At 52.1% G+C, this 14,815-nt stretch overlaps 5 protein-coding genes across 5 annotated transcripts; 2 read left to right on the forward strand and 3 right to left on the reverse strand.

Moving 5' to 3' along the window:
* Nucleotides 1-1,011: 1,011 nt before the first annotated feature.
* Nucleotides 1,012-2,670, reverse strand: A1O5_04926 (HAL protein kinase; the record flags this gene model as incomplete). Its single annotated transcript, XM_007745530.1, has 2 exons — nucleotides 1,012-1,143; nucleotides 1,198-2,670. 2 exons carry the CDS (start codon nucleotides 2,668-2,670, stop codon nucleotides 1,012-1,014), a joined length of 1,605 nt encoding a protein of 534 aa, XP_007743720.1.
* A 6,590-nt stretch (nucleotides 2,671-9,260) lies between these two features.
* On the forward strand, nucleotides 9,261-10,269 carry A1O5_04927 (protein hob3; the record flags this gene model as incomplete). The annotated part of the gene is made up of 5 exons (XM_007745531.1): nucleotides 9,261-9,324; nucleotides 9,377-9,422; nucleotides 9,480-9,553; nucleotides 9,611-9,758; nucleotides 9,816-10,269. 5 exons carry the CDS (start codon nucleotides 9,261-9,263, stop codon nucleotides 10,267-10,269), a joined length of 786 nt encoding a protein of 261 aa, XP_007743721.1.
* A 670-nt stretch (nucleotides 10,270-10,939) lies between these two features.
* On the reverse strand, nucleotides 10,940-11,828 carry A1O5_04928 (electron transfer flavoprotein beta subunit; the record flags this gene model as incomplete). Its single annotated transcript, XM_007745532.1, has 2 exons — nucleotides 10,940-11,653; nucleotides 11,775-11,828. 2 exons carry the CDS (start codon nucleotides 11,826-11,828, stop codon nucleotides 10,940-10,942), a joined length of 768 nt encoding a protein of 255 aa, XP_007743722.1.
* Nucleotides 11,829-12,396: 568 nt separating this feature from the next.
* On the forward strand, nucleotides 12,397-12,876 carry A1O5_04929 (uncharacterized protein; the record flags this gene model as incomplete). The annotated part of the gene is made up of 1 exon (XM_007745533.1): nucleotides 12,397-12,876. The coding sequence occupies one exon, from the start codon at nucleotides 12,397-12,399 to the stop codon at nucleotides 12,874-12,876; it is 480 nt and encodes a 159-aa protein (XP_007743723.1).
* A 1,031-nt stretch (nucleotides 12,877-13,907) lies between these two features.
* Nucleotides 13,908-14,461, reverse strand: A1O5_04930 (E3 ubiquitin ligase complex SCF subunit sconC; the record flags this gene model as incomplete). Its single annotated transcript, XM_007745534.1, has 2 exons — nucleotides 13,908-14,344; nucleotides 14,401-14,461. 2 exons carry the CDS (start codon nucleotides 14,459-14,461, stop codon nucleotides 13,908-13,910), a joined length of 498 nt encoding a protein of 165 aa, XP_007743724.1.
* Between the last annotated feature and the right edge of the window lie 354 nt (nucleotides 14,462-14,815).

Genomic DNA, 14,815 nt, shown 5'->3' on the forward strand with positions numbered 1-14,815 from the left:
CCGCTGTACTCTCCCAACCGAGTATGCAATCTGAGTTAATCCTGGGCGGCGGCGGATGCTGATTATGCAGGAACTACGCGGACAGGGAGAGATCAGGATCAATGCATTCATTCCATGCTCGCTGCTGGGCCGAGAGAGGAAACGACAGCGTCGAACCTTTGTTGCGAATTTGCTGAGCGGACGCAACGATCCAGCACTCAGGCCCCCCCTGGTGGCATATTGATACCGAGATGCTGGAAATACCTTTAGAAGTTCACGTAGATTTCGCATAGTCGACTGGGCTGCTCGTAGATGGGGCCGCTGGGTCCTCCATCGCACGCCAGAGACGCAAAATCAAGCCCTGAAATTGAGATCTTGTTTCATTTCATTCGCTCCAAAAAGATAGTAGCCTTTCTTCACGTGGTCGAATACCAAACAAAAAATAACCGGATCGTATCAAAACAGCATCCCCTAGGTTGTAGTACAGTGTATCGGTCGGAGTTGCCCGGGCCTTGAAGCATGAGTATATATAGATCCAAGGTCGGCAAAGGGTGAGTGACCGTGCTTGGCCTCGCGCTGGCAAACAGAATTGTAATGCTAGGTAGACCACCGCTGGTTGTTGTTACAGGAGTCGGCTCGCTTTCTGGGAGTCCTTGGGCCCGGCGGCCAGAACTGGTGGGCAGTCGAGAGAAGCATCGGCAATGAACGCTGGAGCGAACAATGGAAAAGCCTTTTTTTGCCCTTCTTTGCTATCCAAAAAAAAAGGTCCAATGGTTGAACGATCGCATTCCTCCCAAATCTTTCATCTGAGTATTGCCGGAATCTGGAAGCTGGAAAAAAGGCCCAAAAAGTAACCGATAAAGACGCTGGTCTTTTTGCTCTCACTGTGAATAATGCTTCAATCATAATTTCGTCAGGGTCATGCTCGTGCCTGAATCACGAGTAGTGGAATTAGTGATGTCGACGCACGCCGGACGCAAGAGCGCCTCGCCAGAGCATCAATCATGCCAGAGAATAGGGAAAAGGCGGGTTTCAGAAGCCTTCTTCGCCTGCCTTGCACACTTTGATCTCTCTGCCCCACTCGGATTTAAGCACTTGCGATGCGGTGATTCGGCGGCCAGGATTTGGGTCGAGGATCGAATAGATGACATTTCTGCAACGAGCCTAGTAGTGAAAAGTCAGTCGGGGGCTGGCAGTGAGTGCCTAAAATGTGCCTACCCTGTGCAAAGTCTCGATCGGAGCATATCCCTCCTCATCTTTCCGCCCTTCGAGATATCTCTGGTAGAATTCATCTTCTTCCTTGCGGGCGACCCGCCACAGATGCCGACCAGTTCGCATCGCCATGTAGATGACACCACAAGCCCAAACATCCACGGCGCGAGGATCAAATTCGCCGCCACTATATTCTTCAGGGGCGATGTACGGAGCACTCCCGCAGAGTCCGGCTGTCATGTGGGCTTCCTTCTCCCAAGCCATACGGAAACATTCGCCGTTCCCAAAGTCGGTGATTTTGAGAGCGCCATGTGTTGTCAAGAGAAGATTTTCGGGCTTGAGATCGCGGTGGGCCACGCCCATCTCATGCATGTATTCGACACCACGCATCAGCTGCTTAAAGAAGCAGTCTGCCTCGAGGACCTGGAGAGTGCCGGCAGCGAGAATCAGTGTATAAAGATCTCCACCGGCACAGTATTCCATGACTTCGCAATAGTCCCCTTTAGCATCTTGTAGAAGATCAAGGGTGTGGATGACGTTGGGATGGCGGAGAGACGATGAGATGCAGAATTCGCTGGTCAAGCGTTTCTGATATTTCTTGGCCGTCTCTTGAGGACGGCGGCGGAACTCCTTCACGGCGTAGAGTAATTCTCCTCCAACACTGTTAGGGTCTGGTTTGTGAGATATTCTCACGATGCCGAAGGCGCCGCGGCCGACGATTTCCTGGCATTTTCCGTATTTCTCGACCAAGTTGGCCGTGGCGTTTGGTCCGCCCTTCTTGTCAGAGGCAAGATTGTCCTTCTCCGACCTGAGTTGGTCAACCCACGACGACATCAGAGTCAACTGTTGATCACCAGCACCGTCCTGGTCCTTCTTCTTGCCGCCACCGAGCATGTCGCGGAGCATATCGGACAACTTCTCCTGCCGTTTAGCCGACTTGAGGTAATGTGCATGAGTGCCGTCATCATGTAGCTCGAATCGTTTGTGGACAGCATGAGTGGGATCGGACAGGGATTCACCCTTACTCTTCTCTTTTGTCGTACCGAGGATAGTCATCTTTCGGGCGTTCTTTTCGTCGTTCGAACCTTGTCTACCAGAGGGAGGTCTGCCGTTGGGAAGGTGGCCGTTTTCCAGACGAGCGTCGGGAGAGGTCTCTTTTATTTCAGCCGCAGCTTTGGCGGCCTCGACGTCTTTGGGGTCGGACCGAGAAAACATTCGAGTCAGACGGTGCGTCATTTTGCCCTTCTTCGCAAGTTCTTTAGGCGCAGCTGCGCCCGAATTTGACGTCGTGGGGGACAGACTCGAGAGACTAGTGGTAGGCGCGGCACCGCCGTTGGCTGTCGGAATCTGGAGGTGTGCCGTGTCCTCCGTCGGCCGTGCTATCGAATGTGTCGACGCATCATCCTGTGACACAGGAGAATGAACGAGCGTAGGGGACTGTTGCGGAGCGAATTGCACTGGTGATGATGTCTGATTCATGTGAATGGCGTCTGCGAGGAATGGCGCACGAGAGGGGGGCGGGGGGGAGAGCGTTGTTTAGGGCAGGACGCCCTATCTCTCGACGTTTAGTGGCGGTAGATAACGTATCCTGCAGGCGACTGTAGGTCGTGTAACGACAATCTGGTTATAAAACTGGCAAGGATAATTCTGGCCGGGGTCGATTTTGCAAGACAGTTTTTCTTCACTCTCGTGATATGTTTCGCGGACGAGGTTGGTTTTGGTAATAATGATAAATATTGGTGGTGGCGAGGACGGAATAAGTGCGTGTTGGTGCCAACGTGAAGAGAAAAAAAAAGGAAGCCTAGGAGGGGCTAGAAATTGCGCAGCAGTTTAGGGCAACGAAGGCGAGTTGATGGCTTGTTGAGGCCTTAAGTGATGATGAGGACTTTTGGGGGCTGATCCTGTGTGGGCGCAGGCAGGTAGACTTCATTCACGATCTGTTAAGCAACTTGAAATCAGGACCTCGAACTTTGGAGGACCTTGGCCCTGGGGCCCTGGTCTTCTCAAGGAGCCAAACTTTTGCCCAGTTGTGCGATGTTGGTCAGTGCTCACCGGCAAGACGGAGCCAACTGTTCAAGTGGGTGGTGCAAGGTGGCTATGATGGCGAGGCCTGCAGACCAGGGGGAAAGCGTGCGGGCAACGCAGCGGATTGGCCTGCTTAGGAGCTGATGACCAATGCAGGACCGTGCGTGCAGATGCAAGTTCAAGGCCTGGGACGGTGTTGCGCCAGGCCTCGGGAACAAGTTGGGAAAACGAAAGCGGTAGGGACAGGACGAACGGGTCCAGTAGGTGCCTGGCTGACAGTGGATGGCGATCTCGGGACTTCTGAGGGTCAGGATGCAAGGTGTAGCTCGGTAGTATGGTAGGGCAGCGGTGGGAGAGAGACGCGAGGGGAAATTTGTGTCTTGTGTGCGTGATGATTTTGTATGAGAGAATTTCTTTTCCTCCAGTCCCGATTTGTGTGAATCTCAGCAATCCAGTTCCCGTGAGCCACCACTACTACTCGGTGCCACTCAGCAACCACCTCTTCACGATGACGCTGACGGAGACGGAGATGGAGACAGAGGGCGTTTTGAAGGGAGGTCGAGGTGATATGGGTGGCCAGTGAGGACTTCTTTATAGGTACCGAGTAGACAATAAATAAGAGCAGGAGGAAGTAATAGGAATCAGTGAAGCGGTGGTAAGAGGATGGTCTGATGGGAGCGTTTGTGGATGGCGAATAAATTCTCCATTCAGTTCAGTTTACAAGTATCACTGAGGAGGGACGAGGGTGCAGGTGGTGGTGGTTGTACAGTAGCAAGATGGTGCAAAGCGTGCCGAATGTGTTTGCAGGCTGCAGCAAGCATCAAGGATCAAGCATGCAGCATGCGGGCAGGCTAAGTTAGTTGGTACGAGGTAAGTAGGTTACTTAACTGGGATGCTCGTCCTCCATGGCTGGTGGGCCCCTCCCCGCTGGTTGGTGAGGCCCTTCTCACCCACCGAGGTACGAGTGCTAGGCTCCCTTGGCCCCTAGCCCCTCAGTACCCTAGCACCCTTATACTGTAGTCGTTACCTGCCGTGCAGCAGCCAGCCCATCGGCTGCTTAGGCGGTTCCTGCAGGTAATAATACTACTTAATGTCATGGGTGCTATTCAGTGCCATTCGCCATTGTTTGCCCCTCATTTCCCTTTCCATTAATTTTTTTTGGGCTTCCGTTCGTGCTCTCCGTTCTCGCGCTCGTGGCTCCCCGCTCGCCCTCAATAGCAGCGACTAGGTACGCTCCTCTACCCTAGGCGACGACAACGTACATGTCACAAGAGCGCGGAATTGAGAAAGTGTTTCTATTCTATCGAGTAATAACAACAATAACACTCAAATCAAGTCAAGCTCCAAAATCTCAACGCTTCTTCCTTGACCCAATTGTTCCTTACTGGGTACTGTCCAACTCCTTGTGCCCTCCTCCATCACCAGCCATCACCAATAACAAACTTCAACAACCAGGATCTGCACAGACGCCCTTTTCTCTGCCAGCCTGCCTAAAAGTATCTCAGATGTCTACACGCTTACGTCTCTCGTTCTTCCTTGTCTGGGTGGATCGAGTGCTTTCCATCCATTCCGTCCATCCAGAAACTGCGCCCTCCACCCTCTCTCTCCACCTCCACCTCGCAGCTTCAAGCCTAGGTCCTGGCCCGGCACGATTTCAAAGCAAGGATGACTATAGCACGACTTCCTCCTGTGGTGCTTCCAGCAAAGAGCTGGCTCGCCAGGAAGCTTTCCACTTGGATTCTGACTGCTGCAGCTCCATCTGCACCTTTTCCGTCGCGGTCTCCTGTCATCAACCTTTTCCCACACGGGCCTTCTCGTGTCTCACCGCTTGAGCTTCGGATCCCAAAGCCCAGTCCAGCGGGACGACCTCCATTCCTCTGCATGCGCTGGCCAGAGGCTCCATCTCGGACGTCATGTCCACTGTGACCATCTCACCGATGCTCGCGATGCACAGTTCTTTTCCGTTCTTCTTCCAGCAGACATGTGCTCGTTTCTCACACCGTCCGATTCAGAATCCATTCCCTATGCAACAGCTAGCCACATGAAATACCAACATGGCATGTGAATTTTTGCACTCGCCAAACAGGGGCCGGGTCGAGACCATTCCTATCCAACGTGCTTGAGTCTCTGAGACCACCGCGACGTGTTCTTTCCGATGGTTGCCTTCATTCCTCGGTCTACCTTGCCTAGCTACACCCGGCAAAACCCAATTCCATTTCCTCGAGCCGCTATATCGCCGGGTGGTATGCTTGGGAAGGGAGTAGCCGCCTCCGCATTCCCTGAGGAAGGGGATAGATGATGGGGTATGTCGACGGCTCCTTTATTGGCTGTCGCTACACGCGCCCATCGTGAATTCCCGGACCGCACCTACAGCTTCCTACAGCTTCTCCCGGCTCCAAGTTCCTCGTCGAGGACGCGTGGGGACACGGTTATGCGCGTTATGTCTAGCTTGTTGACTGCCGAGCAATCTTCCCATTCTTTCTCTCTTTCTCCCTCATTCCGAACTGAGCTCCGCTGGCTCTACCCACCCTGTTGCTCTGGTGGTGGATGTCCCTGGTTGCACCATCCCATGTGCGTCAAATGAGGAGCCATGCACCTCGACCGATTCATCAAGCAAGACGGTGCAAAAACACCAGTCGTTCGAGCACGAGCAAATCCGATCTTCACCTTCAAACTGATCATAACAGCTGTGATCGTCAGCCCTTGGTCTTACAGCACGTCTCCTTGTCTGCGGGAAGTTGAAAACACGATGTTCCAGCACATCGCTAACATAGCCGAGTTCGGCAAGGAGGATCACAACCGTCACAAATGGACATGGAATGAACAGCCAGGCCATGCTTGTAGTGACGTCGAGGAGATACAGTTTGCGCGATACTTGGTACACCGCATTTCTACGTCTTGCAGGTGAGAAACCGTCTGCCGGGAGGCGTTTCGTGGTCAAATTGAGGCATCCAACCATCTCAAAGCATATCCCGCTCACAAAGAGGGTTGCGTTTTTGCGAAGCTCGGGCCAGACCGCCCCAACTGTGTCGTTTTTCTGGGTGGTCGGGTTCTTTGCTCAGGTATGCCTTTCAGGGGGCTTTGATATCAGCAGGCTGAGACTATGGCAACCCGGGCCTGCAGACTGATCTTCTCTTTTCTTCACAAGACCGCAGAATGGAGATGTGAGAGCGGTAGGGAATTTTCGTGCTTATCTTTCACATAGTTCATTCTGCCATAGCGCTTGACCATGCCCTTTACTGCACTCTCTGTGTTCACCTTGTGTACCTTTGACCTTTAGCACATTGGCATCGACCTCTTTCGATCATGGTGGGAGGGAGATTGAGCACACACATCTAATGGAGGCCACAGTGTCTGGCCTAATATGCCTGACGCTGCTGATGAGGGAATTATTGTCTCCTAATCGCTTCATGAGATCTTCTCAGAGATACAGGTTCACTTTCCTCCTAGGCAAAATTCATTGATAAATTGGCGCAGCGCACATTGCCACCCTCTGCTATCCTCTGCCACCTTGGAAGCCAAACAAAGAGGTACACTTGACACGATGAAAGCCGCAAACCAGCAAAATGGTCAACAACTCTCACTTCTGTCCCAGAGCTAATGTGGACGCAGTCATTTCTAATCGCCATATGCTCCTGATATCTTGTAATTGGAGCTACCTCTGCCACTATCCCATCCCGCTCCATCGGCTTTGACCGCAGATGGACGCCGCAGGCAACCCAGAAGGAGAATTCAAGCCTACCTCCGCGACCAACGACTACACTGAGTAACGATGTTGTCAATGACACTCCTTCTCCTGTCCCTGGACTTCCTCGGACGGCCGCCAACGGCCATTTACATACGCCTGCACTTCATCCATACAAGCTCAGAAAATTGCCCCCCCTTGCGCAGGCTAACAGCATACGCACGCAGATAAAGGGGACGGTGACTGCGGTTCATTCTGGTGACTCAGTTTCTAACCACTCTCAAGGGCTACTCGTTCTGCGCTTGCAAGAAACTGTGTGCAGTGATATTATGCCATTGTCACTTCGAACGGCACTCCTGGCTGTTCAGAGACCTCGTAACCACACTCGAAATACAAGTGATAGTCGGACGCTCAAAAGTGCGCGGTTATTGACAAAGTGAAGTGTGCGAACCGACGGCCAAGTCTTCTCTCCTCTTGAGAGGACTCCTGTTAAGAGACAAAGGCACTGCCGCCAAAGAGGATACAACCCGCCACAGGAAACGAAGGCTACCTCTTATCCTGACAACCGATCCCTTCACATCGCAGCTGAAGAAGTCAATTGGACAGACTTACTGGCTATGAGCTTCACATTCATACCCTTCCCATGCATTTGGAAGCACATTAACACCAACGTCGGGCTTTGAATAGTGCACGCACTGGTGTCTGTCTTCGTTCCATTCCTTCCTACGGTCAATTACTTTACATCGAGCTCATTAGTATTTTCACAAAAGAAAACTGGAATTCTATCTTCCGTCTGTCTGGAACAAACTTTCTCTCAGGCTCTTTGAGCGTTTTGATCGTCAGTGCTCCCGACTTGAATTGGCTGTTAATAAAGCCAACCTCATAACAATACCCAGTCCTCAGCAGCCTTTAATGATTGCGGTGAGCACTCATGCACGACGCGTCCACAGTGCCCCAAGACCGGTCCTTCTCTATGAGAACTGACCAACTGTCCAGATGGTTGGTACATAGCTCTAAATATCGCAGCCTCTTCGAGCTCTTGGGTGATATCTGTCTAAACCATCGAAGTAATCCTAGGCATTGCATTAGTTCTACAGTCACGATGTACACTGTGAGCAGGTTCGTGGCTACGACAGGACACTTTCGAATGGACTGTCGCTGCTACGTTGACAAAAGGTGTCCTAGGAGTTGACCTCGAATAGCCCGTGAAAGTTGCAAAAGTAGCAGAAACAACAGGGGAAATTGGGATATCCCCTTTGCCATTCTGTCCCTCGAGGCACGTTTCGTTCTCCTCTGACATCTTCTCTATCATTTTCATTACGATGCAGTCGGCGACCCTCAAGACGATATTCGCCGTAAGGATACAATTCCATCCACCCTCAGGCAATTCAACATGAAAACATGCTCGCCAACCAAATAGGCAAACCATCCACGGCCTAGAACTTGTCGATGGCGGGGTTCAGACAGCTTTCCTTCAGGTTTGTTCTATATTAGAATTGTTGGAAGCTGCCGTCGCCGACAACGATGTTATGACAGCATTACGTTGTGTGCCCTACTCGATCTCACGAAATGCATTTGGGGTTGGGCTGACTTGCGCTCCTCCTCGCAGCGCCTCTCCTCGCCATCTGAGACCTTTGGTACAGACGGTCTATATTTACAAGTTCGACTGCAATGGTCGTCCTCTCACCAAACAATCTACGAATAACACGGTGGCTCAGGGGTATCAAGACTTAGCCACAAACAGTGCTTCTAATAGTCTGTCGCAGTGTTTGCGACGCTTTCCAAGTGTTCAACAAGGAGTATAAAGAAAGAGGGGGTGGTGCTTCTTTATCACTTGCTAAGCCACAGATGGCCGCCCCTCCAAGTGAAGACGGACCTGGCATGTGCTAAGCTACGCCGTGCAATGGCTAACTTGCTCAACCCATTTAACGTTGAGATGCCAGTCTGCCCAAGTGATGGGGTGCATTGATCTGGGTGTCTGCTGGAGGGGCACATGTAAAGTGGGTCACGATATGCCAAGCACGGCTAAGCACAGTTGCACAACTTACCCAGTATTTGAGACGCCCCACCGAATTTCGCATCAATATTTATCCGTCCCGGGACTACGTCATGGGGGACTCCGAAGCCGATTTTGCGCGTCGGTTTGGCTCCGATTATACGGTGGTCCATAGGGCCTGGCGAGACACGGCCGACCGCCATTGGTACAGCCGCGACCACCGGTTCTTTGGTGCCGTCAACTGTCTCTACCTTTTCCAGGCCACGGTTGACGACGGGCCACTTGCCTTTGAGTCGCCCACCGAATATAACGCTCGTCTGCAAAGATATTGGAAGCACTATCTGGACCAGCTGAACCGGCACGATGTCGTGGGCCGGATTCAAGAAGGGCGTGAACCGCGCCACCACGCAGGTGATGATGAAGACTGGTAAGCCTCATCTGAGACTCACTCCTAGTGAAGCGCTGACGATGTCATCCAGGCCAGGTCGAGAGAACGAACGACCGGGACTACGAGGTCGAAGAGAGGTGAGATCTGAGCTCATCTGGGCTCGAACAGAGCCCGGACTGACTACATTGTTACAGGAGATACCGGACGATGGAATCGGCCGCGAATCGGTTGCAGAAGGAAGCCAAAGGATACCTGGACAGCCTGCGAGGTCAGCCGATTTGGAAGTCGCTGTTGATGGCTGAAGAAACTGACTACGATTCTTTAGCGATGACAGCCTCCCAAATGAGGATAGCAGAAACAATCGACGCATTCTACGGCGACGCTGGTACCAGAGATGGAGTCTCAAGATCCTACAAGCAGGCCGTCGAAGACTTAGACGCCGAGACCATCAAAGCGCTTGATGGCCCCTACCGGTACGTGTCTTCTTGCAGTTCCTTTAGATCCGCCTAACCCACTGACCATGCTGGCAGAGCAACTGTCCTTGAACCAATCTCCCGCTTCTGCGCATACTTTCCTGACATTAATGAATGCATCAAGAAACGAAACAACAAACTCCTCGACTATGATTCCATGCGTTCCAAGGTCAAGAAACTCGTCGAAAAGCCTGACAAAGATGTTACCAAACTCCCTCGTGCAGAGAAAGAAGCCGAAATGGCGAAACAAGCGTACGAACAACTCAACGAACAACTCTTCACTGAACTTCCTCAACTCATCGATCTCCGTGTCCCATACCTCGACCCTAGCTTTGAAGCACTGGTCAAAATCCAGCTCCGGTTCTGCGCAGAAGCATATAGTCGGATGGCACAGGTGCAGCAATACTTGGACCCAGAAACTAGAGAACAATATGCACGAGGAGACTTGGACAACCGTGTCGAACAGGTTCTCTCGGAGATTCGAGATTTGACCATTGCCGGGACTGTCTAACCATGACAACCCCTCCCCCTCCCCCAGCAACCAAAAAAAAAACATCAAGAATTCCCCCAGAAACGGAATATCATCGTCCGTGCAAGTTGGCATGACGACTACTATACGACACTTCAACAACACTGCAATATGCAATGCAAAAAATGCCCTTTTTTTCATGTGCTTAACGGATGGATGACTGAATGGGATTGAGATGGAAATGGCAACGGGCTGGAGCGGCTTGCCCTTTTCTGAGAGAGCGTCAGAGCATTGCATAGCATAGCATTGGCGTCATATGGCAGGCATAGGCTGAGTACAAACACTAGAAAGCATTCCCTGCGGGAGGAAGAGAGAGACGGGGACAGTTATTCGTGCGAGGCCCAAAGAGCTGCCATTGCCATCATAATATGAACGAGCTATTTACCGGATTGTCCTAGACAACGCTTCTTGAGACATAATCCATGTTTTCTGTCTTACGTATACGGTACCAAATGGTCAAAACACACCGCGCCCCTGCCCAATTCAACCCCGTATGAAGGCCCGGCCCCCAAGGCAGTTTGATGTATATATGTAAATGGATAGATAACTGCAGGTAACACCATCATGTCCTCCCACCGTCCGCGAAGTTTTGTGACGCAGCCGTTCGACCCTGGAAGAATACCATGCCTGCCACCACCTAATGCGTATCTAACTACAGGGCACCCAAATCCTTCAGCTTCTTGATCATGCCGTCGACGTCCTCGACCTTGCCGCCTCCCTGCCTTACGGGCGGCTCCTCAACCTTGATGGTCTTGAGTCTGCTCGTCGCGTCGACGCCGTAGTCGCCGAGTGTCTTCTTCTCCAGCTTCTTCTTCTTGGCCTTCATGATGTTGGGCAGACTCGCGTAGCGCGGCTCGTTGAGTCTCAGATCCGTCGTGATGATCATGGGCAGCTTCGCCCGTAGTGTCTCCACGCCGCCGTCGACCTCGCGTTCCACCGTCACCGTGTCATTGTCGATGGACACTTTCGAGGCCTGCGTGGCTTGGGGCCAGTTCAGCAGGCCCGCGAGCATTTGTCCCGTCTGGGCCGCGTCGTCATCAATCGCCTGTTTGCCCAGGATGATCAGATTGCTCTTCTCCTTCTCGGCGATGGCCTTCAGCAGCTTTGCCACGCCCAGCGGTTCAAGGGGTTTGTCTTCGGGCACGTCGACGTGGATGCTTCGATCCGCCCCCATGGCCATTGCGGTTCGAAGGGTGTCGGCGCATTTCGCAGGGCCCGCGCTTACAGCCAAGATGTCTTCTACAGGTTGTTTGCGCTCGCGCAGTCGGACGGCTTCTTCGATCGAGAGCTCGTCGAACGGGTTCAGGGAGTGTTTCACGCCGGAGGTTTCGACGCCGGTGCGGTCGGATTTTACGCGGGGCTTGACCTGTATCCGAGGAGAGAAGGGTCAGCAGTCCGAGCAAGTAAGCATGTGTGAGAGAGGAGGGATTAGGAGGATAGAAGACTGTCATATATTGCAGTCCTGCGTCCGTGGGTAGGAGACTCACAGCATAATCAATGACACGTTTGACGGGGACTAATATCCTGAGCTTCGACGACATTTTGTTCCTACGTCCCCGCTTCGTTCTTTTGCTCGAGAAGAACCCAATGCAGTAGCCGTTCAACGCATTCAATGGTCCCTTAAAACGTCCACTTCCCGCAATGCACAAGGAAAAGCTGGCAAGTTGCCTGGAAAGAAGGGTAGAGCTACTCGGAGCCCAGTCTAAATCTTGACCGAGAATGCAGAAGTGCTCAAGGACCGCAATCGGAGAACGACTTTCAACCCCAACCTCGGAAGCTTGCACCAGACTCCTAACTTCCCCGAGCAATGAGCGGCGGCGCTGAGGTGACGGCATCATCTCGGACTTTTGCAATCGCCTTGAGAAGAATGCTCGTTCGGGCAAGTGTCCCGTGAGCCTGGTCTTGGCTAATGCCAAGCCCCCACAGAGACCGCTTGGGAATTTTGGGTGCCAGCAGTCAGAACCGGGGCGCAATAGTTGACAATCAAAACCACAGATCTGATTTCTCTTCCATCCACGACCTCGTCACCGGACTGAGAAGACAAGACAAGATGCCGGTACGTTCTCAAGACCCGTCACTAGACAAACGGCCGCCTCTGCATCGAAAGAAATGCTGGCAACTTTCCCAACGCAAGACTTCCGTCGGAGCTCACATCAAAAACACCACCTTTCCCTCCTCAATCCGCATCCAGCCCCATGTGTTTCTGTGTGTGACAGAGGTAATGACCACGAGCTGACGCTATTTGACCAATATCTAGAGCCACAAATCCTTCCGCACCAAGCAGAAGCTCGCAAAGGCGCAGAAGCAGAACCGTCCCATCCCACAGTGGATTCGTCTGAGGACTGGAAATACCATCAGGTCAGTTCACACCACAACCAAAGAAAACTTGCGCGGCGCCCTTCTCAAGTCTCCTCCTTGAACCCTGGATCCGCGTATCGAGAGAGAGGCAAGATAGTTCTTGAGGTCTTAGAAACGGGAGCTCGACTACGTGTGATGCCAACTTGGGTATCTTGGAGAAGGGGAAATGGAAACTGGATCAAAGACAAACGACCCCGCCAATGTCGAGGCCAACGCTGTTGTTGTTCATGACTCCAAACGAGTGCGGGAACAGAAAGGAGGAGGGTTGGAAGGAGGGGGGAGAGAGAGACTGGTTCAAAGAACATTGGCTAACACACTAAATTGCGATTACAGATACAACGCGAAGCGGAGACACTGGCGCAAGACCAGAATTGGCATCTAAATCCAAGTCACGCATCATCCCACCCCAGTCCGGATACCCCAGACACATCTCAGTCCGCAAGGTAACCGTCGACGGATTTACCCATTTCATTGTTTGGCAAGATGGACTGTTTTCAACACTGGAACATGCCGGGACGGCGGTGAGCGGTGCTATGAAGGAGGAAGATCAGCATGGAAGGGAGGAGTACATGGGGTGAAGAAGGCTGAGATGTGTTTGTTGAAAGAGGTGCTCAGGGCTCCATACTGGGCTGAAGGAGAGTCTGTTGGTTTTGCTCCAAATGGGCATTCATAATCACACAGCGCATGAACGATGGAGCGGGCTGGTCCAGAAATGCAACGCCGAGCTATGTGCCGCAAAGGCTTGTGAGGAGGGCTCGTGCAAAGGTCCCTAAAATGAATAGAATCAATTCAAAGCAAGGATCTAGGTCGACCGTCTTCATTCCATCCGCCAATCCCGAAAGCAGGATTCAAGTGTGAAGGCGAGAAACTATGCTCATCAGCTCATATTGGGTGTCGTTTATGTACAGAACGAATTTCGTGTAGCAGTTCGTACCTGCATGACCAGAACCACCATCACTTCGTATCTCGGTGTGCATCCCTGTACCTCCCAGCTCCAGTCGAGGCCTTTAGGCCTTCCGGCATTCGCCTTCCTTTAAGATCTTGATGGACTGAGCATATCGTGTCATAAAAGGGGAAGCATTTTGTACCGCGCCACCAGCTCGATGATGTCCCACGCTCATCTGAACTCCATCATGCACGTTTCGTGAAAACACCTTCAACGCCATTGGAATATGCCTGTCTGGCCTGATAATCATGACCGAGAAGCTCAACGACTATCGACTGATTAGCACGGATGACAATGCGCCAGGAAGATGGCAGACTCACTCTTCAGCCCACTCGTTTTCGCGACGGATCTGGTCCTCTTCTTCTGGCGTGAAGTCGTTTTGGATATTGAAGGTCTTGCGGATCTCTTCTGGGGACTTGCCCTTGATCATGTTGGCGACAGTCTTACACCCGACATCAAGCAGAGCCTTGATATCAAGGTAGTTGGCCGCCAGGATGATCTCAAAAAGCATTTCTTGATCGACTTGCATGAACTTTTGATCCCATTCATCAATATCAGTCGTCTTCTTGCGCGAATCGGAGTCGTCTTCGTTCGTTGCAGGAGGATCGTGCTTGTGATGTGTGCACCATTCGATCACCTTTTTGAGGACAGCTGCGTTGACGTTGGGGATGGGAATGGCCTCTTCCATGGCATCTTCGCCAAGATCACCGACCATGTTCTTGATGAGAATCGATCTCTCAGCGACATCGCGGTCTGGACAGCAGTCAGTTCTGCGCAGCGGCACTTAGTTTCCCTGAAGAACAGCTCACCAACTACGATGTCCTCGCCATCCGAACTCTGGAGCACCAGCTTTTTCGAGTTGTCAGACATATTTGTCTGTATGGAGTTGGGACTTGTGCTAGGTGTAGTGCGGGGTGGTGTGGATGACTAGGATGTGGCTCGTTCAACTTTTGTTCTGTGCAGAGAGGTTGATACGGAGATGTACAGATGTAGAGTAAGGCGGAGACCAAAGGAAGAGATGAGAACTAAGGGAGGCGTAGGACAAAAGACTCATTTGTTAATAAGGCCCGTGACTGGGAGAAAGGGAAGACATATGCGGGTCTGCGGACGGGCTCTTGCTCGGAGAATAATTGGACCTTCCTAGCGAAACAACAACAAAGACAGGAGTACCGAGTACAATCCGACTATGTCCCTCACTTGAAACTCTCTACTGTTGATATCCAG

This window comes from Cladophialophora psammophila, assembly GCF_000585535.1.
Source record: "Cladophialophora psammophila CBS 110553 chromosome Unknown aczJe-supercont1.6, whole genome shotgun sequence".
NCBI lineage: Eukaryota > Fungi > Ascomycota > Eurotiomycetes > Chaetothyriales > Herpotrichiellaceae > Cladophialophora > Cladophialophora psammophila.